This window comes from Oncorhynchus tshawytscha, linkage group LG10, assembly GCF_018296145.1.
Source record: "Oncorhynchus tshawytscha isolate Ot180627B linkage group LG10, Otsh_v2.0, whole genome shotgun sequence".
NCBI classification, from domain to species: Eukaryota; Metazoa; Chordata; class Actinopteri; order Salmoniformes; family Salmonidae; genus Oncorhynchus; species Oncorhynchus tshawytscha.
This window is the reverse complement of record NC_056438.1, coordinates 24,503,205-24,528,308: the sequence shown is the minus strand read 5'-3', so window position 1 is coordinate 24,528,308 and position 25,104 is coordinate 24,503,205. Positions and strand designations below refer to the sequence as shown.

The window sequence follows — 25,104 nt, the reverse complement described above, 5'->3', positions numbered from 1 at the left end:
CAAGTGTTGCCAATGGTGTGACTGCGGTGAACTTTTTTTTTTTGATGGCGTGTGTTGAAATGCACACTTAACCAAATGACTGCCACTGCCACAGAGCAGTGGTTCTTGAAAGTTTTGACCAGAACATCCTTGAAATATTTTGGTCAAACCGTGAGCCCCCTGCCAGATGCACATGAATAGCTTTTTATTAAGTGTCAGCCCCACCACATTCAGTCTGAGTGAGAATCGGAAAAAAAGAAGTTGTGCTACAGAACACATTGCAGTGTGGACGGGATGCAATTTTGGTGTCTTTTGAAGTCTCACCATGTCAAGTGTCTAGACTGTGGATGACCAGAAAAGATGTGCTATTTATTTTATTTTACCTTTATTTAATTAGGCAAGTCAGTTAAGAACAAATTCTTATTTTCAATGACGGCCTAGGAAAAGTGGGTTAACTGCCTGTTCAGGGGCAGAACGACAGTTTTGTACCTTGTCAGCTCGGGGGTTTGAACTTGCAACCTTCCGGTTACTAGGCTACACTGCCGCCCCTATTAATCTACATCCGCAAAACCCGGGCCAATTGTGCGCCGCCCTATGGGACTCCCAATCACGGTCGGTTGTGTTACAGCCTGGATTCGAACCAGGGTGTCTGTAGTGACGCCTCTAGCACTGAGATGCAGTGCCTTAGATCACTGCGCCACTCGGGTGCCCACTTCTTTTTTCCTATGATTTATTTATTTCTGATGTCAACCTCAACCATAATACTCATTGCTGTTGGCAATGGCAGGAAGTTGTTGATGACAACAGCTGAACATTTCTTTGTGGGGATTAAAAACATTTGGATGTGTTTGGGGTATATCCCCCTTAATGATCCTCCCTCTAACTCGCTGAGCTGGCCTCGCCTCAGGTCGTCACGTTGCCATGTTGCCTTCAGAGGCAAAAGACGAGCTTAAGAAGAAAGAGCGACCTTTTTTTTTTGTTAACTGGGTAGCGCTCCACTTTTTTGTATTTATTTTTAATTATTGGGGATATTTGGGGAATTTACTGAAAAGCTAATGGCATTGCATTACAAAATACCTAAGAATTGCTTTTTGGGATTGATAAAATTGATCCCAACCCTGATTTTTCTCATCCTCTTCTCCTTTCCGACCACCCAGCGCCTGAGTCTACAGTTCCAGCCCCCAAGAAGCTGGACCTGACCAGGGAGAACCTGAATGCCCTGCTGGGCCTTGGCGGCTTGAAACAGAAGAGCCAGAGCCCCTCTATCCATAGTTCCACCTTTACCAGGGGCAGCGGCCAGACTAGCGGGGGCCGAGGACCAGGTACGACGGTTGGGGGGTGGGAGAGAGAGAGGTATTTTTACATACAGGCTTTGGTCGAAAGTAGAGCACAATATAGGAAATGGGGTGCCATTTGCGATTCAGCCTTAGTTATTATTGCACATTCCTTTGTTATTGTGGAGCATGGCGTAATGTCTGCCCTTGTTTTGGTCCCCCTTTGTTGTTACTCCCTGCTTAAAGCCAGCAGCTCAACTGTACAATGTGTTTTGACTGTTTTCTATCCCCCAGTAATGGAGAATGTTACCAGTAGCTCAGGGCTTTTGAGAACAGCAAATCCACTCTGAATGACTGACAACAATAGCAGTCAAGTACCTTGTAGGAAAAGCGATGAATTGTCCTCACAACACTTAATTCAGGCAATGGAGTGACTGCAATGTGCATGCCGTAAGACCAAATTCTCTTATCATGAATTCAATTGGAGGCCTATATCTTGGAGAGCTGGGAGTGATCATAGCTCATATTCACGGAGAACCTGTTCTAGCACATTCTTTGTGCTACAGAGGGTGGGTCTGAAATGACCACAGTGCATAGTTCTAGTTCTGTCTGTCGTCTCTGACTTTCTCCTACATGGCGAGAGATAACACACGGAAGGAGAAGGAAATGGTTTCCGCAGCTCCACGAGTTCCAACTCGGTGCATTTCCCCTCACCCAGCAGACAAGCCCTCCGTATACATTAGCACATTGGTTGGCCCTAAAGTTCCACCCACTCTCCCTCCTTTACACACTCCGCACTGTTCAATGCGTCCAGGGGTCTAGTCGGTATAGAGGGGAGTGGGGAAGAGGAGGGATTGAGGGTGTGGGAGAGGGAGTTGGGGTGGCCTAAGTTACTGTAGTTTTGGCTCTCTTCTTGTATTTGGCTTTAGAAGGAGAAAGAAAGTTCCCACTTGCGTGTTTGACTTGCTACACATTATTTTTGCTGTGTTTCTGCCCCTTGTATTGTCTATTGGAATTGAAGTCACTCTGTATCAGTTTCTCAAAATGACTGAAATGGAATGTGTTACATAATGGTTCTTTCTCCCCGTCTTGCAGTGACACTGGGCACCAGTGATCCTAAGAGCCGTCTGAAGGACATATCCAGAGAAGTGGCCCAGAAGGCAGTGGAAGTCCGGGGGATGCACCCCTCCAGGAGAGACCAGGACAAGATGGAGAGGAGGAGACAGGATGCCCACTACAGAGGTGTGGAACTACACACAGGCACACTCTCACACACATACACACACACAGATTTACATGCACACACACATAAAGAGAGAAATAAAATTAAGATATGATAACCCTTGACACAACGGTGTACACAATGCACACGCAACCCACCATTATCAACAAACATAACATCAAATCACCTGACCAACACAAACGACTAGCATTTCACTGTACTGGTCCTTACATAATCAACCAGACAGGGTATTTTGGGAGCATTGTCAGGATAAGGATTAGAATTCTGACATCTGTTCAAGCCTGCCCTCATCACCCCCCCCAAATTTTAATCTCTAACCCTCTGTCATATTTCTCTCACCTATCCTGTCATTTAATTTCTCTGAACACCAAAGGGGTAGAAACTAGGGGCAAGGTGCTAGGAACTGAAAATGAACTAGCCCCCAAATCCACCATGCAACCACAAGTGTCCCTGTTAGGACCAAGCTCACGTCCCTTTGTGATTGAATGCACCAAGCTAACAGACGCTAGCGTCATGCCCGTGATGAATGGCGAGACTGGAAGTGACACTATAGTTGATGTAAGTGAAATAAATCCATCTCTAGTGCTGCTTGTGAACAGGCTAGCGCTCCACTAAAAAGTTGACCTCAAAGCTACTGGACATACTTGGAAAAAGAGAAGCATAAGAAAGTTAGCATTCAGGTCAGATAGGAAGTGTTGATGTCAATGGGAGACATTGGCTTCATCATAAATGGCACCCTGTTCTCGATATAGTGCAATATGTATTGGTTTTTGGTCAAATGTAGTGCACTATGTAGGAAATATAGGAGTTAGTGTTACCAGAATACATTACCCAGTTTTCCTCTAGCATAGTGTAACTGTGTTGATTTTTAGCTTCCAACCCTAAAAGACAAGTGTGCTGTGTTTTCATCACAGCCATAGTTAAACCATCTGTCGACACACACACACACACACACAGCTAACAGAAACTCTTACACAAATCCACTCACAGGCGCACACACACACACACAAAATCACACACGCCATGTGAACAGTTATGTTCGGGGTGATTTAACTCTCGCACGCCCCGTCAGCAGAATCCATCTCTGTAGCGACTCTATCTTTCAGGAGAGGTTACATCTAAGGCGCTGTGGAATATAACCTCTCATAACTTTCTCTGTACACCTGAGACTCAGTGTAGGCCTCAATCCTAGATCACACACCCTGTCATGTTATTAATGAATATTAATATGATGATTTAGGAGACACTTTTACCCAAAGGGATTTCCAGTTATAAAACATACACCCAGACGCGTGTGTGTGCGCGCGTGTGTGTGTGTATGGGGGGGGGATCAAACCCACAACCCTGATTTTGAAAGAACAATGCTCCATCCAACAGAGCCATTGGAATCATGAGAAGGCCAGTTGTTAGTCAAAATCACCCAAATGTTAAATACTGGTCCCTTAGTGCATCTCCTGTTACTCTTTGTTCAAGCGCTCCATCAGTTAATAGAGTTGGACGGTAATTAGAAGAGCATATTTTTGACAAGTAAAGCTTTAACAGTGTCTCTTTTTCTCATTTGACATATGTGGCCCAAAATGTGTTACATGGACCCAGCTGGTCCACGATTACACCAATTATACCACGGGCTATTGCATACTGCACACCTTGTTTTGTGGTACAAACACTTTTTGTCCCCTGTAATGGTTTTAGGGCTTAAAAATGTTTCATCCTCTTCCATTAAAAAGTGCTAGTCAATTGTTTCTATTTAGATTTTGTTTTTATATTCCCAAGCGAGAGAAAATTTGATAGAGGTAGTACTGTATGTATAGTAGCTTCATGCTCTGCTAGTTGTGGATACAGCGAGGGTACAAGTGTCATCCAGTATAGAAATATTGAGCTTGTGTGTGCCCCCCGGTCATATCTTTCGAAAGTGGCGGGCATGACTCTGTGTCCTTGAAAGACAACCACACACGCATACAAACACTTTGTCCTCTCAATCATGCACATCTCCAGGCCACAGACTAATCAGTTCAAGGAGTCATGGACAGCCAGCAGGGAATATACACACACACACACACACCATTCATCAATAATATCTTCACAGACGTCACAACGTTAGGTCACTTCCCCTACTGCTACACCACAGAGACACATACGGCCTCCCGGCGTCCATTATTTACACCTTCCTCTTGTCTATAGACGTACAGTACCAGTCAAAAGTTTGGACACACCTACTCATTCAAGGGTTTTTCTTTATTTTTAGTATTTTCTACATTGTAGAATAATAGTAAAGACATCAAAACTATAAAATAACACATGGAATCATGTAGTAACCCAAAAAGTTTTAAACAAATCAAAATCTATTTTATATTTGAGATTCATCAAAGTAGCCACCCTTTGCCTTGATGACAGCTTTGCACACTCTTGGCATTCTCTCAACCAGCTTCACCTGGAATGGTTTTCCAACAGTCTTGACGGAGTTTCCAAATATGCTGAGCACTTGTTGGCTGCTTTTCCTTCACTCTGCGGTCCAACTCATCCCAAACCATCTTAATTGGGTTGAGGTCAGGTGATTGTGTAGGCCTGTCATCTAATGCAGTACTCCATCAAATCAAACTTTATTTCTCACATGTGCCGAATATTTCAAGTGTAGACCTTACCGTGAAATGCTTACCGTAATTTCCGGACTATAAGCTGCTAATTTATTCCCACACTTTGAACCACGCGGTTTATACAATGACGCGGATAATTTAGGGATTTTTCCCGCTTTTACAAGATTCATGCCGCCAAAAAACTGAGCACCGTCACATACTGTGACGTAAATCGAGCGCGCTCAAACTTCCCATCATTCTGATTACAGTAGTAATTTTGTCACCCTCATCATGGCAAAGACACAGAGAAATGCACATGATGCAGCTTTCAAGTTGAAGGTGATCGATCTGGCTGATGGAAAAGGAAATAGAGCTGCTGCATGGGAGCTTGGCCTTAATGAGTCGCTGATAAGACGTTGGAAACAGCAGCGTGAGGAACTGACTCAGTGCAAAAAGACAACAAAAGCTTTCAGAGGGAAGAAAAGCAGATGGCCCAAAGTATTTGCAGCCACTCGACATCAGTGTAAATCGTGCATTTAAGGTGGCGCTCCTTGTTCAGTGGGAGGCTTGGATGACAAGTGGGGAGAAATCCTTCACTAAAACGGGCTGCAGGCGAAGAGCATCTTATGGTCAAGTGTGCCAGTGGGTCCTGACAGCGTGGAGCATTGTCAAAAAATCCACTATCATCAACGGGTTTCGAAAGGCTGGACTGCTGCGTGTTGAAGGGGCAGCATGAGCTCAGCGGGGTATTTGCCTCCGGATGAAAGTGACGAGAGCGACAATGAAAACGATCCAACATCGGATGAAGCAATTCTGAGGCTATTCAACTCCGACACCGAAGGAGATTACTTCAGTGGTTTCAGTGCACAGGAGGAGGAAGATAGTGACCAATGACTTTCTTGGTAGGCTACTGTTTTAATTTTTGTTGCAAGCCGTGTTTCGTTAAAGCCTATTTATTTTTGTTACAAGCCGTGTTTCGTTAAAGCCTATTTATTTTTGTTACAAGCCATGTTTCGTTTAAAGGCTGTGTAAAGTTCATTTGTTTCAATGTACCGGTAGGCACCTGCGTCTTATAGACATGTGCGGCTTATTTATGTACAAAATACATATTTTTTTATAATTCAATGGGTGCGGTTTATATTCATTTGCGCTTAATAGTCCAGCAATTACGGTACTTACAAGCCCTTAACCAACAGTGCAGTTCAAGAAGAGTTAAGAAAATATTTCCCAAATAAACTAAAGTAAAAAATAATAAAAAGTAACACAATAACGAGGCTATATATAGGGGGTACCAGTACCAAGTCAGTGTGCGGAGGTACAGGTTAGAGGTCATTTGTACATGTAGGTAGGGGTGAAGTGACTATGCAGAGATAATAAACAGTGAGTAGCAGCAGTGTACAAAACAAATGGAGGGGGGGTCAATATAATGGTCCGGTGGCCATTTGATTAGTTGTTCAGCAGTCTTATGGCTTGGGGGTAGAAGCTGTTAAGGAGCTTTTTGGTCCTAGACTTGGCGAACCGTTACCGCTTGCCGTGCGGTAGCAGAGAACATTCTATGACTTGGGTGAGTCTCTGATAATTTTATGGGCCTTCCTCTGACACCGCCTATTATATAGGTCCTGGATTGCAAGAAGCTTGGCCCCAGTGATGTACTAGGCCTTAGCACTACCCTCTGTACTGCCTTACGGTCAGATGCCGAGCACTTGCCATACCAGGCGGTGATGCAACCGATCAGGATGCTCTCGATGGTGTAGCTGTATAACGTGTTGAGGATCTGGGGAACCATGCCAAATCTTTTCTGTCTCCTGAGGGGGAAAAGGTGTTGTCGTGCCCTCTTCATGACTGTCTTGGTGTTTTTGGACCATGATAGATTGTTGGTGATGTGGACACCAAGGAACTTGAAACTCTTGACCCGCTCCACTACAGCCTCGTTTGATGTTAATGGGGGCCGGTTCGGCTTGTCTTTTCCTGTAGTCCACGATCAGCTCCTTTTATCTTGTTCACATTGAGGGAGAGATTGTTGTCCTTGCACCACACTGCCAGTTCTCTGACCTCCCTATAGGCTGTCTCATCGTTGCCGGTGATCAGGCCGACCACTGTCATCAGCAAACGTAATGACGTAACGTTGTTGGAGTCGTGTTTGGCCACACAGACGTGGGTGAACAGGGAGTACAGGAGGGAACTAAGTGCACACCCCTGAGGGGCCCCAGTGTTGAGGATCAGTGTGGCAGACGTGTTGCTGCCTACCCTTACCACCTGAGGGCGGCCCGTCTGGAAGTACCGGATCCCATTGCAGAGGTAGGAGTTTAGTCCCAGGATCCTTAGCTTAGTGATGGGCTTCGTGGGCACTATGGTGTTGAACACTGAGCTGTAGTCAATGAACAGCATTCTCACATAGGTATTCCTTTTGTCCAGGTGGGAAAGGGTAGTGTGGAGGGCGATTGAGATTGCGTCATCTGTGGATCTGTTGGGGCGGTATGCGAATTGGAGTGGGTCTAGTGTATCCGGTAGGATGCTGTTGATGGGAGCCATGACCAGCCTTCCAAAGCACTTCATGGCTACTGACGTGAGTGCTACTGGGCAGTAATCATTTAGGCAGGTTGGTTACCTTCGCTTCCTTGGGCACAGGGACTATGCTGGCCTGCTTGAAACATGCAGGTATTACAGACTCCGTCGGGGAGAGGTTGAAAATGTCAGTGAAGACACTTGCACTTGGTCTGCGTATGCTTTGAGTACACGTCCTTGTAATCGATCTGGCCCCACGGCTTTGTGAATGTTGACCTGTTTTAAGGTCTTGCTCACCTTGGCTACCGACAGCGTTATCACACAGTCATCCAGAACAGCTGGTGCTCTCGTGCATGCTTCAGTTTTGCTTGCCTCGAAGTGAGCATAAAAGGCATTTAGCTTGTCTGGTAGACTCTCGTCACTGAGCAGCTTGCATCTGTGTTTCCCTTTTGTAGTCCATAATCAAGCCCTGCCACTTCCGACAAGCATAGCGGGATTTCTTATAGGCGTCTGGATTCATATCTGGTTGGGATATGTACGTACGGTCACTGTGAGGATGAATTCGCTGATGCACTTACTGATGACTGAGGTGGAATACTGCTCAATGCCATTGAATAAATCCCGGAACATATTCCAGTCTGTGCTAGCAAAACTCCTGTAGCGTAGCATCCGCGTCATCTTGACCACTTTCATATTGAGCGAGTCACTGGTACTTCCTGCTTTAGTTTTTGCTTGTAAGCAGGAGTCCGGAGAATATAATAATTGTCAGATTTTCCAAATGGAGGGCAGGGGAGAGCTTTGTATGCATCTTTGTGTGTGGAGTAAAGGTGGTCTAGAGTTTTTTTAGTTTTTTTTTCCTCTGGTTGCACGTGACATGCTGGTAAAAATTTAGCAAAACTGATTTAAGTTTGCCTGCGTTAAAGTCTCTGGCCACTAGGAGTGCCGCTTCTGGGTGAGCGTTTTCTTGTTTGCTTATGGCCTTACAGAGTTAGTTGAGTGTGGTCTTAATATAGATGAGAACTCTCTTGGTAGATAGTGTGGTCTACAGCTTATCATAAGATACTCTACCTCAGGCGAGCAATACCTCGAGACTTTAATTTTAGACATCACGCACCAGCTGTTATTGACAAAAAGACACACACCCACCCCTCGTCTTGCCAGACGTAGCTTCTCTGTTCTGCCGGTGCATTGAAAATCCCTCCAGCTCTATGTTATCCGTGCCGTTGCTCATCCACGACTCTGTGAAAGCTAAGATATTACAGTTTTTAATGTCCCGTTGGTAGGATAATCTTAGATCATCAATTTTAATTCCCAATGATTGCATGTTAGCAAGTAGAAGTGGGAGTTTACTCGCACGCCTACGGATTCTCAAAAGGCAGCCTGATCTGCGTCCTCTTTTCCTCCGTCTTTTCTTCACGCAAATGAATCTGGACCTGTTCGCGGGAGAGCAGTATATCTTTCTCATCGGACTCGTTAAAGGAAAAAGCTTCTTCCAGTTCGTGGTGAGTAATCCCAGTTCAGAAGTTATTTTTGGTCATAAGAGACAGTAGCAGCAACATTATGTACAAAATAAGTTTAAAAAACAAGTTACAAACAATGCATAAAAACTATCAAAATAGCACAATTGGTTACAGGCATGTAAAACGTCAGCCATCCTCTTCGGGCGCCATCTTACTAAACCATCACTCTCCTTCTTGGTCAAATAGCCTTTACACAGCCTGCAGGTGTGTTGCGTCATTGTCCTGTTGAAAAACAAATGATAGTCCCACTAAGTGCAAACCAGGTGGGATGGCGTATCGCTGCAGAATGCTGTGGTAGCCATGCTAGTTAAGTGTGCCTTGAATTCTAAATAAATCGCTGACAGTATCACCAGCAAAGCACCATCACACCACCTCCATGCTTCACGGTGGGAACCATACATGTGGAGATCATCTGTTCATCTACTCTACGTCTCACAAAGTCACGGCGGTTGAAACCAAAAATCTCAAATTTGGACTCATCAGACCAAAGGACAGATTTCTAGCGTTCTAATGTCCATTGCTCATGTTTTTTGGCCCAAGCAAGTCTCTTCTTCTTGTTGGTGTTCTTAGTGGTTTCTTTTCAGCAATTCCATCATGAAGGCCTGATTCACGCAGTCTCCTCTGAACAGTTGATGTTGTGTCTGTTACTTGAACTCTGAAGCATTTACTTGGGCTGCAATCTGAGGCTGGCAACTCTAATGAACTTGTCCTCTGCAGCAGAGGTAACTCAGGGTCTTCCTTTCCTGATGCGGTCCTAATTAGAGCCAGTTTCATCATAGCGCTTGATGTTTTTTGCGACTGCACTATAGTTCTTGACATTTTCACATTGACTGACTTTCATGTCTCAAAGTAATAATGGACTGTCATTTCTCTTTACTTGTTTGAGCTGTTATTGTCAAAATATGGACTTGGCCTTTTACCAAATAGGGCTGTATTCTACCCCTACCTTGTCACAACACAACTGATTGGCTCAAATGCATTAAGGAAAGAAATTCCAAATAATTTACTTTTTACAACGTACTCCTGTTAATTGAAATGCATTCCAGGTGACTACCTCATGAAGCTGGTTGAAAGAATGCCAAGAGTGTGCAAAGCTATCATCATGGCAAAGGGTGGCTACTTTGAAGAATCTCAAATATAAAATAGATTTGGATTTGTTTAACACTTTAAAAAAAGTTTTTATTTTTTGATGTGTTCACTATTCTACAATGTAGAAAATAGTAAAAATAAAGAAAACCCATTGAATGAGTAAGTGTGTCCAAACTTTTGACTGGTACTCTATGTCCCTTCAGTAAACTTCACCACGACCCCATTGTTCACATCCCACACTACGCCCCTGCTGTCTTCCTTGGCAAACCCTGTGTCTTGGGTTGGAATGGCATTGAAAGTCAGTTGCTGCACTTGGCAACGTGTCACAATCTACTGGCATTTGGCATTACAGGCAGCAGTTTGGATACTATGCCAGCTCGAGTGCAATGTTGGAATCAGAATTAGCCCTGCAAAAAAAGTGACTTTTTCCTAGCGACCTCAACCAGAAAAGGTTATTTGGACCATTAAACCCCCCACTTCTCTCCTACCACCCTACTTTGGCCTCAGATTAATTGATGGGGTTTTGTTTGCATCTTTTCCGTCAAGCCTTGGCGTAATGTCGTCAAACATGTGTATTTTTTATCTTGATCGTTTTTTCCTTCATATTTATTCCTTCATGTACAGCAAAACCTGTAGAAAAATATTTTCCACATCCTTTTAAGTAGCAGACACCTCTAGGATAATGTCCTTACAAAACATGTACCCACACACTGCACCTATCCTCATAAACCACTTGAACATAAAATCCTTTCATTCAGATCCAATCCCAGAGAGGTACTCACGCTCCACCTCCCCACCGGAGAATGGCTTCAAGCAGTACCTGGATACGCACCTGTATGCCAGCCAGGGCAAAGGGCCCACCAAGACAGAGAGGACCCCCCACTTTGGCGGCAGGTCCTCCTCACACGAGGGGCCTCCTCGCTCCCACTCCAGGGTCCATGTACATCCAGCCCCTCCCAGCAGTAGGGGCTTCGGTGGCGGCCATTACAGCCGGAGACTGGAGCAGCTCTCCAATGGCTATGACACAGACAGCAGCCGGGAGGGCAGCCGTAATGACAACTCCAGCTCCAGCAGCAGCAGTAGTAGCAGCAGGCCCAGTCGGCCATGGAAGCCCATGCGTGAGGTGCTAAATGTGGATAGTGTGATTAGCGGTGGTGGTGGTAGTGGTAGTGGTGGTGGAGGGGGTCACGAGCACCGGCAGCACAGCCCCCACCGGAGACCTTCCAGCCAGGAGAGGACGCCACCCCCCAACGAAAAAGACATGGACAGGGACGTCACATGGGGTGGGCGTGAAGAGCACAAGCCCAAGAGCCTGATGACCATCTATGAGGATGAGCAGCGTCCTGAAACGGGCGGCAGCCGCAGTTCGGTGGAGTCTGAGGGAAAGGACAGGTCAAAGGGCACCACTGTGATGGCGAACACACTAACGGTGCGCAGCGACAACTGGAGGATCCAGCGCACAGAGTCAGGATACGAGAGCAGCGACCGGCTTAGCAACGGCTCGGCCAACCTGGACTCACCCGTGGTGGAGAACTTTATGTCCAAAGAGCTGAGGCCCATACCTGAGGTTCACCTGACAAGGTAAACAGGAGTGTTATTTTTTGCCTCATGTTGTTGTTTCTCTAAGATCATATATCCAGCTTCATTCAGTACTAGTTTGTTGATAGACACACCTTGTATTCACTCACTCAAACAGTTCCAAGTCAAACGCTGTCGCTGCCTTCCTCCAGCTATAATCTCTTTGTCACTCGTGTTATGATTCGACTGAGTCAAAATCGCTGCCATTTCTGAATAATTAAATGGTAAAAACAACTCATTCTAAAAATAGAGTAATACATTTTTTACGTAAGTGCACATGGAGCAGAATCTACCAACGTTATTGTACTATGGTCGTCATTTGTCTCGGCAGGGTGTCTTGTTTGGCGATGATCCCACAGTGGTGTTTCCATTATAACAACATAGTTAAATATATTAATTCATCCCGATGTATATAACAAACATTAGTATACAATATAAATATATTGCTCAATATGTTGGAGTGAATAATCTGTTTTTTGATGAGTCAGTGTTAAGACTATATGAGTCTTGAAATGACTAGTATTAAATTAGACATTCTATTGCACTCTTGGAGCTAGTAACATAAGCATTTTCCTGCACTTGCTATAACAAATGCAAATCTGTGTACACCAGCAATAAACTTTGATTTGATAATGACTATATAGAAATCCATGTACAAATCTGTAAGTGAAATCTCACTAAGGCTTTAATATAGATAATCTCAGAGGCGATCGTGAAACGGTATCTAAACACAGTAGCTATTCTATTGGCATCCTACGATTCAGTGCTCCACTGCTGTTGGGGCACAATAAGTATTGACTTTTCTCAGTCTCCGGAATTCATCAATGCACCAGCCGAGAAGAGCAATGGATGTGAGCCATACATTTACCAAAAGAAAAAAGCTGTTTTTGTGGATTAGTATCGTATTACTCCACAATAAATCAGATACAGAACAAAGTAGTGTGGAGTAAAGTGGATTTCCGTGTTTACGCTAGCAGTTTAGATCCAACTTAATCTCTTTAAAAGGTCAGTTGGGGGAAAAACCTGCATGCGGAGAGACACCATACAAAGGGACATGCATAGAAAGGCCTTTGTCATGCGGCGTCAGCGTTTGACCCTACTCAATTTGTGTATTTCAGGGACCCTTTCTCTCACCGGAGAGGAGACGACTCCAAGGCCCACATCTTGCACTCCTCCTTTTCCTATGGTAAGTACTACAGGATAAAGTTTCCCCTATGTACAGATCTAGGATCAGCTTCACCTCCCCCCAATCCAAACCTTAACCATTAGTGGAGCAAATGCAACACACTCCCAATATCATTATCTAGGGGCAACTTCATCCCACTCCATGGTGGTAAGTAACTTATGCTGCTTTTTGACTGACACCGATGTTAGACTGGTGTATACACACTGATGTTATACTAAGGGAATTGTGTTAAACATTGGGGTTAATCCTTTGTGGAAATTTGCCGTTAGTTGTCCTGCCTCCCATGATGTTTTGTGCCAGTTACCTTTCGGCCCTCACTCCTTATTTGTTTTGCTTGTTTGTAAGTTCTCAGAAAAGCCAAAGCGTCTGGCAAAATCCTCACTTTACACCCCACCTTGTCGTATTGTCCTTTGCCCAAAGCATAAACACTCAAACAATATGAAATGAGGCAGCCGTGCTAATTTTGAGTCAATATTTTGGCTACCTGGATGAGATCTCATCTAGACTAAATGTATTGTTGTGTAGACGATGGGGGGAAAATGAGCAGCTGAAACTTTCCGATGGTAGGAAATATACTTTTCTATCAGTCGCTTAACCCAATGTGTCTGATATAGAGGTAAAATAGACTCTGGTGCGGTCATTATCAGAGAATGATAATCTTTGTCATTACGTGCTTCAGAAGTTAAATTGTTTTGCCCCCGAGATGTTTATTGTGCAGTATAAAGTCTAGAGATATTAAGAAACACCACTCTGTAATTTCCTTGATTTATAGTCCCATCAGTTGTGCTAAGGTTAGAGCCCAATGGTGGCGATTTCTTATGCAAGTACACATGGGATTGGTTTCTCATTTGCTGGACCGGCCCTTTTCCAGAGCAAAGTTAATGTGTGCTTTGCAGTCCACAGAGAGTAATATGATGTGTTCTGCCCTGAACAATGCATGTATGAGCCTGAAAAGTGGTTAGGAGAAGGGTGAATATCAATGTATCCGGTATTTTAATACTTAACCCTTAATTTGCAATGTCATTTTTAACACTTAACACCTAGGCACCCAGTTTCAAAGGGAAGTGGAACAAATCTTACAATCTAATCAATAACTCCTGTGTCTGATTGAAGGCAACAAGCTTTTAGTACAAAAAAACGAGTAAATACAAGTCAGGTTTACGACTAGTTATAATAGCTATTTTAGCCCCCAGAAGAGATGGAGGGAGATTAGTTGGATATGAATAGCAGCAGGGGGGGCTCACCGCTCGGCCACCTCTCACATACTGTATCTGTTTTTCATCACTGTCTGAACCATCCATTCCAAGAGAGAAATAGATGTGTTTTGTAATGCTCCAATCTACGGCAGCCCTTTTAAACACCCGTCACCAATTCTCAGAATTGTCCGTGGAGTTTGTCCTTACAGAGCAGGAATGATGAGCGAGCTCACGGGGGCCTCCCAGCTGTGCCCAGCCAGGCAGAAAATGCCATGACCCGGCCTGTCAGAAGGTGGCATTCACACACACATAAATAAAATGCCATTTTCTGTGGCACCACACTTTTCCCCCTCCCCTCCTTTTATTTTGTCCTTTCTTCTCAATAACAACAAATGGGGTGAATGCGAGGTCTCAAACATCAGTGTTTAGAACAGCGGGATGGTGGGTTGGTTTTACGTAAGTCTGGTGAGCTGACTAATCGAAGCGGAAAAGGGTTGTGTTTTATGTCTGGCCTGTGAGCGTCTGTGTGTGCAGAGCAGAGCAATCCATGTGGAAACACTCCCTGGCAAGGAAACAAACACTTTTGAAGCCTTGATGTATTTATCACCGCTGCGATTTCTGATCCCCCTTAGGTCTTTTTTTGTTCTGGATCTGTCATTTTTAGCAGTTTGATTTAAAACAGTGGGGATCAATTAAATCGTATTTTAATGCCTTCACAATTGTATTAGCTTATTGCACACACAGTAGGCCTACAAGAGAATCCATTTATTTCATTGTTCGGGCACCACTTTGATTGCTGTGTTCTTGGCTTCCGGTGATATATAATCTGTAACAAAATGTCAGATCTTTCCAATTTTCCAACTATTTAATATGCCAACATTTTAGGAAGGCTGACTTGTTGATAACCTGATTGTTCGATATTTGAGTCACCCTACTTGAGCCAGGGTTGTTGCCTCTACTCCCTGCCATTTGCAAATTGTATTGACAAGCTCCAGCAAATGTTTTTGAATTAAATTTGGCAGGAGTTCAGCTGTGAGCCCGGGCTGCGCTGCAGATTCCAGAGGTCCATTAGAGGCTAAAATACTTTTTAAGATCAAAGCTGGCCAGGATTCAGTGCAGACGTAAATAGTAAACACCATTTTTATAAACAACAAACCTTTGTTTTGTCTGGATATTATGTTATGTCTACAAAAGTAGAGGGGTCATAAAAGTAGAGAATATGGATGTTATGTCTAGATCACTTCTGAAACAGCCGTCCAGACTTTGTCTACCTAAATGACAGCGTAACATTGTGTTTTTGTTGCCGAGATGCCAGCTTAACCACAGGGTGCTAAAATGGATAGAATGCCTTTAGAGAAGGCATTCTGTCTGTGAGGGCTTCGAAAGGTCAAGGCTGCTGGGAGATGGGTGGAAAGTCCAGCGTCTTCAAACGGCTGTATCCAAGCAGTAAATCATGCCCTCGCTTGATTTACTCCGATTGGCTCCTGTGGTTCCCCAGACACTCGTCTGGAGGCATAGACACACACTCTGTCGTGCTAATTTCTTGTTTTGCTATCGTGTTAGCACAACATTGCTAACACTTACTGAATATGGCCCCCCTTCTCCTTCCTCAGAATATCGACCTGTTTCATTCACAATGAAAGCCATATTGTGCAGTGTCAAACTACCCCAACTGAACACCTACATGCACCAACCTCTGTCACCAAGACACAAACTGTCTTTATTTATCAAGGCTGACAAATTATATCTATGTAGGTGTTAATTTGTCTGTGAAAGACAGAATGTTTTGAGCAAACAACAATTTTAAAATATTAAAGGGGGATACCTAGTCAGTTGTACAACCTGAATGCCTTCAGCTGAAATGTGTCTTCCACGTTTAACCCAACCTGAGTGAAGTTAACGTCGTTGTGTTCAAGCATTTGTGGTGGCGTGTATTAGTGTGTCTAAGACATAAGGCATGCCTTTGTGTATGCGCGCCCACTGCTTTTGAGAGCACGCCTTGGCTCTGCTCCCTCAGCCTGTTTAGATGAAAAGAGTGCCTTTGGCTCCCAATGGGTAACCAAGCACAACCAAAGCATTTCCATGTTCAACAAAAACTTAATAGGACTTCTGCATATTAATTTCAAACAATTATCCAGTCATGTAAGCTACCAAATCTCTCTCTTTTTTAATACTCACATTTTAATGAAGATAGTAAATAGATAAATCTATTAAATTCATGGAAATTATTAACATAAAGCAATTTCCGAGAAAGATTTCTTTCTCAGTCCTGTGTTGTGTTACTGTACTTTGGTCTATAGCGCATCCAAAATTACACCCTGTTCCCTATACTGTGCACTACTATTGACCAGAGCTCTATGGGCCCCGTTCAAATATAGTGGAATATTTAGGTAATAGGTTTCTTCCCAAATGCCACCCTATGACTCAGCAAGTTGGGAGCTGGGTTGTAATGCTCCCAGGCTTAGAAAGCCCATTGACACCACTTAACAAGCCTGTGACTGATGTGATAAACTTCGTGTTAATGCCCTGGGATAGAGTCCAAATTTATATTGCACCTTTCTGCTTGATGTTCTCAGACTGGGGTCCTATCAGCACTCCCATAAGCCATACCGAGTGGGTGGATTATGTTGAGTGATGAGACGATTTAATTAAAAAAGTGTCAATATTTTCAATATTCAACAATATGAACAGGCATTGGAGTTAATAAACTATTGTATTTATGAAATTCGTAATGACTTTGAAATGAATAATTGGTTAAATTGTCAGCATTTTAACAAACTGTCTGCCTAAGTAAATGTGGAGTTGACACCCCAGAGAACTGATCGATTAATGTACAGACTGATCGATTCATTTAAAAGTGTGAATTTGAGCAACGTGAAAGGTCAGTCGCTTGTGAGATCTGATATCTTTGGATCCCTGCCATCCACACCAGCTTGAGTTACATCCCTCTGATCAGTGTCTTATCTAGTTTCAAGCTGGAAAAGGAACTATCTTTAGGTGTCAATAAATACTCTCGACAGCTTTTGGGTCCTTTGATTACTCAGATGTACCATCTTTTTCTCTTCCCCATAATTGATTTGCACGAAAACTGAATAGATAGTGTGAATGCAAGTATGATTGATGTCAAGGAATTTGAAGGACTGCAGATCAGCAGAAAACCCTGAGCTCTACAAATCTTGACTCGGCAATCTTGAAATTGAAACATCTGAAGTTGTTTCATTTAGTTGCTTCAACACAGCTATTTAAGATGTTCAAAAAGCTCTTAAATTCTGGTTTTATAATTTTTCATAACTGGGAGAGGTTGGAGTTTGTGACACCACGTGAGATATTTGGTAAGTAACCTGAAGCTCATATATAGATGCTGAGCTATGATCATAGAGTTCTGAAACAATGTGATTAGTAAGATGTTGATTTGATTCACAGGTGTCCTTTCGACTGCTCAGGATAGTCCCATTCACTGAAATGGGATCAGTGGCATCAGTGATTTTGGTCCACAGAAACAGTATCTTCGTATAAAAATCACCACTGGAACACTAAATATTATGTACACAAACACCAGAGGCCATATTCTATCTATAAGACAGTAAAGCTGGGTGTACACTACATGATTTTGGCCCTGATTTGGCTGTCCCAAACAGATTTTTGAGATCGGAGACGATGTCGTTGCCTACTTTCGAGCAAGAGCGACGACTACTACTAGTATGCGTTCACAAGCAATGTTATTCAGTTCAAAATGTTGGCTAGATATTTAAACTCTGTATGGCAAGCGTGAATGTCTGACTGAAAACATTTGAGGCTGCTTTGAGCCACAGCTTGTTTTGTTTAAAAAAATAAACAATTACATAAAAATAAAATATATATATATATATATATAGTATTCATAATACAAAAATCAACTTACATTGCTACATCAAACATGTCTAACAAAACAAACCACAGGTATTAACAAGAAAATACTCAAACATACAAAAAATATCAATAAAATAATACAAAAAAGAAACAATTTTAGTGCAATTGTATTCACTCTGAAAAAAATTGAATTATAATGATTCAGGAAGATGTTATTCTTGTTATTGTTCACTAGGGCCACAGCTCGTTCTAGCTACATTAACAATCTAATGACATCATCACATTGTTTTCGGAAGGGAGCATGGTATGGAGAATCCTCACAACCAAGTGAAGAATCTTGGAGTGTGTGACACCCATTTGTACCAGATCGTTTAGTGTGGGCACCACTACGTTGGCAAGACCAAAAAAAACTACAGGAAAGACAGTCGATAAATGTGAGCGGCTCAGCGATGTTAGGATTTTGGAAAATATGCATTCTCGTTGTGTGGAAATATGTATTTTTCCATAAGGACACAAGTTTATCCATGTTGTTTCTTATGGCAGCATTAGCCACACAGTTTCTGAACTATACTGTTGAACTTGTTGTGCCCGTAAGTGCGAAGAGATGGAACAATACCACATTACTTTATTAATGCACCATATTACAGAGGTATGCATCACCTAAGTTGTTGGTCTCTAATGCTTATAGTTTTACAACTATCAGAGTGAGCCCAACTCTGCCGTTAAGAGATTATTCAACCATTGATTTGATGGTAATCGAATTGCCGGTGTCTGAACCATTTTGGGATCTGGTTAGAGGCATTTCTCTAACCGGAGAGCCGCCGCAGCTGCCTTGCTCTTTGTTACACAACAGCTATGCTCCCCAGTCCCTCTGGTTCTCTCGGCAACAGCCGACTGTAAAGAAGAGAGGATTTGCTACAGTAAGAAGCAATGTAGTGGAGGGCTGTAAACTGCAACCCACTTTGTTTTCGTATTGATATTGTTATGGTTGCTTGCCAAAATTTCAAATGACGGACTTAGCGTCATAAAAGCACGCCGTGTTGAGAGGGAGAGGAAAAAAGTCAGATCCCAGCGTAATAAATGCATGCCAGCTGAAGGGTTTTAGCCAGCAATGCTCCTGCGGAGAGCACAAAATGAAGGTAAAGGTGAGAGGATGAAAGCCGAGTATGTTTACACATCACAGACAGTCTAAGCCTTATAAAATTATGCACATTTTTCAACCATAAACTTTTAGCCACACTTCCTGTGAGAGTCCAAGGGCCTTAGAGGTTATATTGACGCACGTCTCTTTGCATTGACATGAAAGGTAAACATGCACGCTCCGACTTTCTTGCCCTAGTTTATTTTATTTGTGGTCATGCCCTTCTCTGCAACTGTCCCACTACCACTGATGGCTCCCTATTTAATCTGCTTGTCACTTGCTTTGTTGACATAGCTCACTGGGTCAGGCTCTGCCACTGGGGCCTAAATCTGCAAGGTGCAGAAAGTCCAGATGCTGGACACCCTCTGCCTGTCACATCCCCACCCCCCTCGGTTCAGGGTACGACCCTTTCCCCCTGTCCCCATCTCCCCACTGGGTTGAAGTCCTCACTTTGCATTAGCAAGGATTAGCATCATTAGCCTAAAGGCTAGCAGATTGGCCTGGGCTTTGGACTTTAGCTTTCTCTGAGGGGCCTTGGCCTCGCTCATGCCGGATCAGACAGTGGTACATGGGGCCCGAAGGCACTCTACCAGACTGCCTCTCTACTTTGATGTGTCCTCCCCCAGCACCGGGCTAGGCCCACAACCAAGTTAGATAACATGTATGTGCTAGAGACAGGCAGGAAAATACTGTGAGTCAGAGCAGAGTCACATAATTTTTGGGGGTTGTGTCAGTGAGGTTAAGGGTTAAAAATGTATTTTGAAAAGTAATTTTGAGTACATGATTCAGAATAGGGCAGTCTTGTTTGTGTAGCTGTAGCAAATTAGTAGCAATCTACGAAATCAAATGAACTTATTATTATCTTCCAGGTGAACACCCAACAAAGTCTCCGGACCTGCAAGATGCACATCTCCTCAAATTGAGTCCAAGATTACAAAGGTAAAGCATGGTTATTGTATTACTTACAGTTGAGTGAAAGGGTTGTTTCTTTTGATTATTTGATCTGTAAACTGGATATACAGTAAAGATTCCAAAGATTGGTCCCTGCTATTCACCCATTTTGAAGTACAGGTACTGATGCTAGTGACAAAGTATGCAATCTTATTCTGGATAGACTGTTTAATTGATGTGTGTTTTTTTTCTTCTCCCTGCAACAGAAGACGAGCCTTCCGATATACGCCTGGAATTCTGGAGAGGAGGGACGGTATGGATGACGAGCAGGAGGATAATGTCGATGGCAGCCCCAGCCTGGTCAGCCCCTTTCCCCCATACCTGGCCAAGACCAGCTCAGAGTGGAACAGCTCCGACAACCTCACCGGGCCCTTCTCCGAACAGGAAGAGACCAGGCCACTGGTCCCCAGAGAACCCTCCCCCCAACTCCATTACCAAAACCTAGCCCCGCCTCTCCCCCCAAAGACTTACGCCCACCGATCGACAGACCAGTCGGGCTTCCGCTCTTACCAGCTCCAAGAGCCCTCCCGGACGAGCCCCCGGAACGAGAGCAAAAATGGTCCGATCCCGTCCCTCTCCCACACCACCCTCCACAGGTGGATCGAGACGCCCTCCGAGCACAAGCTCTCGTCTGATGCAAGCTCCAAGTCAGGCTCGTCGGATCAGGACCGGAACGATCTGTCGGCCAGTGAGAGTGGAGAGGAGAGGTTTCCCAGCCCAAGGCCAGGGGATGACATAGATGGCCTAGACTCCCCGATCACACGGAGGATGGTTCTCCCCATGGTCCTCCCCACCACATACTTCTCCGTGGACAACTGTATGACGGACACATACCGGGCCAAGTACCACCAGAGGTCCACCTTATACAGGGACACTAAAGGTGGGGAACAACACGCAGTGTCTGGTGAGAGCGACCTGGGAGATGGGTGGATCCCCATCCCTGAGGCCCAACCTGCAGAGCTCCCCAAGAACCGGCCTGAATCAGGTAAATGGAATTGTCTGTAGATAATTTGCCACAGGACGTGGAAAACACTTGGAGCCCTAATTGTTTGTGGTCATACCCACTTTCACCATTTGTTTATTATGACCAAAGTAAAAGCATGTTCCTGCTATAGATTTGTTCATCATCAATAAATGTTACCAAAAGGACCAGAACTTTCATTAAAGTCTATTAGTGTGGTGGATACTGTTTTCTTTGTGTGTTTTAATCTATGTCTCTGGTCTTTTGCAGGTTACTCCACCAGTAAACATACTGCAAAATGGAATCCTGTAACACCCAAAGGACTTGATGAACATGGGTTTCTATGATAGAGACTCCTGTTGAAGGGCCTGGTACGAAAGCCACAGTTAAAACAATCATCTCCTCCTACAAGTTTTGAAACCTTATGGTGATGCTTATTTGTACAGATCTCATATCAGAAGTCCAATATAAATCTGGAACGCCAAAGAGATTGGTAACTCCCAAAGGCAGTAACAACTAGTCTGAAGAGTACTTTTCAGTTCAGCAGTAGTCACAGGAGTCTTGCGCCACCCCGCAGAACAGTCTTTCTGCAGAACAATCTTAGTACCATTGTGATTGTGGCCACTAGATGGCAACAGCAGTAATTGTGGATTTGCACAGTAGAAAGCCCCCAAAACTACCGAAAGAGGATCTAAACCTAGGATGGTTATTGGTCTATGCAGGGACCTCCTCGAACTTACTTCCAAGGTCATCTACTGAGTTGAATCACAGAATGTCTCCCACGAAGCCACTTTTTCCCCTTAAGAGATTATCAAATAAAATACCCTTAACAATGACAATAACCCATCTCTAACCCATTTACAATTTACGCAGATAATTGATGGAATGCTTGTATTTCTTTCTGGAATTATGCTAATTTCAGTGTTACGGTTACTGTGCTACTTCTGCCTATGTGACAATGCAGGGTGAGGTAGATAAGCCTTGTGCAGGTTTTTAGTTTTAGTCTTCAGTGTGGATTCATTCATTCATGGAATAAGATTTTTTCAGTTTGTGGACACTAGGGCTGGCACAATTACCGTTTAACTATGTGACCAACGATTATGGATTAAGACTGTCATGAAAATAAAATATCTGTCATAACTGTAAAAAATATATACATTTGCAAACAAACTGAAGACGGGGCGGCTGGGCATTCGTGCAGTTGAGTCCCTTTCTGTGGTAATATGGACTCTTAACAACGTGATGAAACTTGGTTGCTCCTTGCTGAAACAAGCAAGGTGGTGCCTATGCAACGCACCCCACAATGCAGCAGCACACAGAAAGGGAATGAATAGACCAGGCTTGGAACCTCTAATCCTGGCAATTTGACGGGTAAACTCATGGGTAAACTCAATGGCTGCCTGGTATTGTGATGCAATATTTTCAAAGGTTATGTAGATTGTTCATTCAAATGTGACTCATGCAATGAAATGTATTTTTTGTAATGTGAGTTGAATCAACAAATCACAACACATATTGATGGGTACTCTAGGTTGAAGATAATATATAATATATATATCTTTACTTCCTACTTTGCGCAAAGATTGTGGATGAATGAAGATCGTTCACTTGGGCCATTTACCATAGATTTTTTTTCTCAGTTCCTGTCTACTTAAGGGGGTGGCTCTCCCATAGACACCAATGCAATAGCATCTGGGTCTGGTCTACTTAGTTCATTGACTTCCATTTAAAACAAAAAATGTGAAAGTGGGATTTCTCACTTCATCTTCCTTCTCTGCTATGTGTACACTCGCCTCCAGTCCACCCATTATGTGATAATTGACTTGAATGGAGACACCTGTTCTATGCATTCTATGTATATGGCAGCACATGCAGTCAGGAGCGGAGAAAATGTGCATCTAAAAAATATGATTATTTTTGCTGTTCTAATGTTATTACAGAGACTGCGGTTATTTGGCTGGCCAATTGCCGTCTTCGGAAATTCCATGATCGTCACAGCCCTAGTGTACACTCATCCATTGTTTTTGTAAGAGCCAGTTGGGGAAGACGAGAAGCCCTAAGGATTCCTAAAGATTTATAAAATGATTTATTATTTTGTGTTTTAAAAATTATTATTATATTTTCAATAATTTAAATGATATTCTGATTTCATCTCTTCAGTTTGTGTTGGAAAGGGAACGTTTAACAATGAAGAGAAAAAAATACTAAATGTGGATATTTTTTTTTTGTGGTGGTCTCTGAGGAGAAATATTTTGCTAGCTAAGCCAGCCATGGTTAGGCCCTCAGAAACTAGACATCTGCCATTCAACAGTGACAGGGAAGACAACTAATCATATTTTGACTGGGTAGGACCGTTTTTACAGTATTGTTTTAAACTTCCACTTTTTCAAAGGCCTAGACACTTCACTCCTGATTGTATGAGCAGTAGCCTAGTTCTCCCACGGTCTAGCTAGCTTTTGTTGCCGTGTGCAGCGGCTGCAGCCACAACTGTTATCGAGGAGGATGTTTTTTCAAATGTTTTAACATCACCCTTCAATATAAACTTTTTAACAAGATATTAAGTTTCACATTTTCATAGTTTGGTGAGTGTCACTGTTTTTGCAGCACGCGTGTTGTTAGCTATCACTTTGAAAATATGCGTGTGAAACATTGTTGCATTTAAACATTAGATCACTGGTTACTTTGTGTGCTTAACGTGATAAAATGTTTGCAATAGGAAGTAATAGTTGTACATTTAATGGTTGTGTTTTTGGTTATGATTGGGGGCTTCTGACACCTTTTGATGTGTCACTTATCGCTAGGCTATTGCTGACAGTGATGGTGTTAGGCTACCACAGATCGTTTAAACTGTTGTTGGTCGCATTATTCTGTGCCGGGCGTGACAGCCTGATGCGTGGCTCAGGTCGGTTTGATTAATTAATGATGTCATCAAAAAACATTGCTACTCTTGCATTAGAGTTAGTGTAAATTACGTGTAAATGTTAACTTTTTTTTTTGGGGGGGGGGGTGTTTTAACCCCAATAAAGTCCAACAGTCACGGTTCGTAGGAGCACTACTTTAAAATGGATCCCAAGGGTCCCCTTATGTGACCACAGAGGTGTTGGGTGAATCTGTTCTAGTCCAAGGTTGAATGCGAGTTTAGTGATTGTTAGGAGAGAAACGTCTCAATTCATTGGCATTGGCACAGTATGTTATCTGCCTTTCAACTGTGTATTCACTAGGAAGCAAATTGCCGAAGTGGGGAGGGACTAACCAGACTTGTCCAATAAGAATCACTAATTTTCATAAACATTCGCTGCTGTGTTTTATACGTTTTTCTATCCCTAGTTCGGATCGCAATACATTCTCTCTCACTCCTTTCTAGATATAAGCTTCTTTGTCTGCTCTTTTTAATGTTGCTCCTGTCCATACTGGGTAGTATGTTAAAGGTATGTTAGGTCAAACCATGCTTCTATATATTTGTCTTCTACTCCTGCGTCAAATACATGTGTCAAATACTTTAGGTGTGTTTCATTTAGTTTTCCCCATACAATTGAACCAATAGAATTTGTTCCAAAAGTCCAAACTCCAAGCTAAATCAAGCCCACCTCAATCTGGTAAGTATTTGACATATGAATTTGACCAAGGTCTGTTGGTTTATCTAATCTTAAGCTTAAACCTCAAGGATGGATTGAGTAATGGATTTTAAGAGTGTCTTAATGAGGTAGAAAAGGCCTGCTTTTCCACAGGTATTGTGCTTGACCCCCAGAGATGATCACATTGGCTAGTGATGCTGTAAAAAGTTATATTTATGATTATTTCTGTTGTCAAATATGTTTTATATATTGCTCGGCAGACTTCACTGCACAGTGCCTTTTCTATTTTTCTATGTCGAGAAGAGTTGAAATAGGAGCCATTATTTGTACAAAACTGCTTTTATAACATTTGATTTAATTTTTTGATTAAAAATTGTTTAATAAACCATTTTATTTAACCATAGCATTGACTACATGTTTTATTTTAAACCATGAAATTCCCACTTTTAAGTTACTCTCATTAATGATGTAATGTAAATAAAAA

At 43.0% G+C, this 25,104-nt stretch overlaps 1 protein-coding gene across 2 annotated transcripts in view; it reads left to right on the top strand.

Moving 5' to 3' along the window:
• Positions 1 to 25,023, top strand: part of LOC112259976 (inactive ubiquitin carboxyl-terminal hydrolase 53) — a 62,852-nt gene extending 37,829 nt beyond the window's left edge. For both annotated transcript variants that reach the window (XM_024434727.2, XM_042328393.1), the window contains exons 11-17: positions 1,137 to 1,301; positions 2,349 to 2,495; positions 10,942 to 11,764; positions 12,880 to 12,947; positions 20,003 to 20,072; positions 20,291 to 21,069; positions 21,316 to 25,023. In XM_024434727.2, coding sequence (XP_024290495.1) covers positions 1,137 to 1,301; positions 2,349 to 2,495; positions 10,942 to 11,764; positions 12,880 to 12,947; positions 20,003 to 20,072; positions 20,291 to 21,069; positions 21,316 to 21,392 — 2,129 coding nt within the window. In that variant the 3' untranslated portion in view covers positions 21,393 to 25,023. The remainder of the gene's footprint in view (positions 1 to 1,136; positions 1,302 to 2,348; positions 2,496 to 10,941; positions 11,765 to 12,879; positions 12,948 to 20,002; positions 20,073 to 20,290; positions 21,070 to 21,315) is intronic.
• Positions 25,024 to 25,104: the final 81 nt, after the last annotated feature.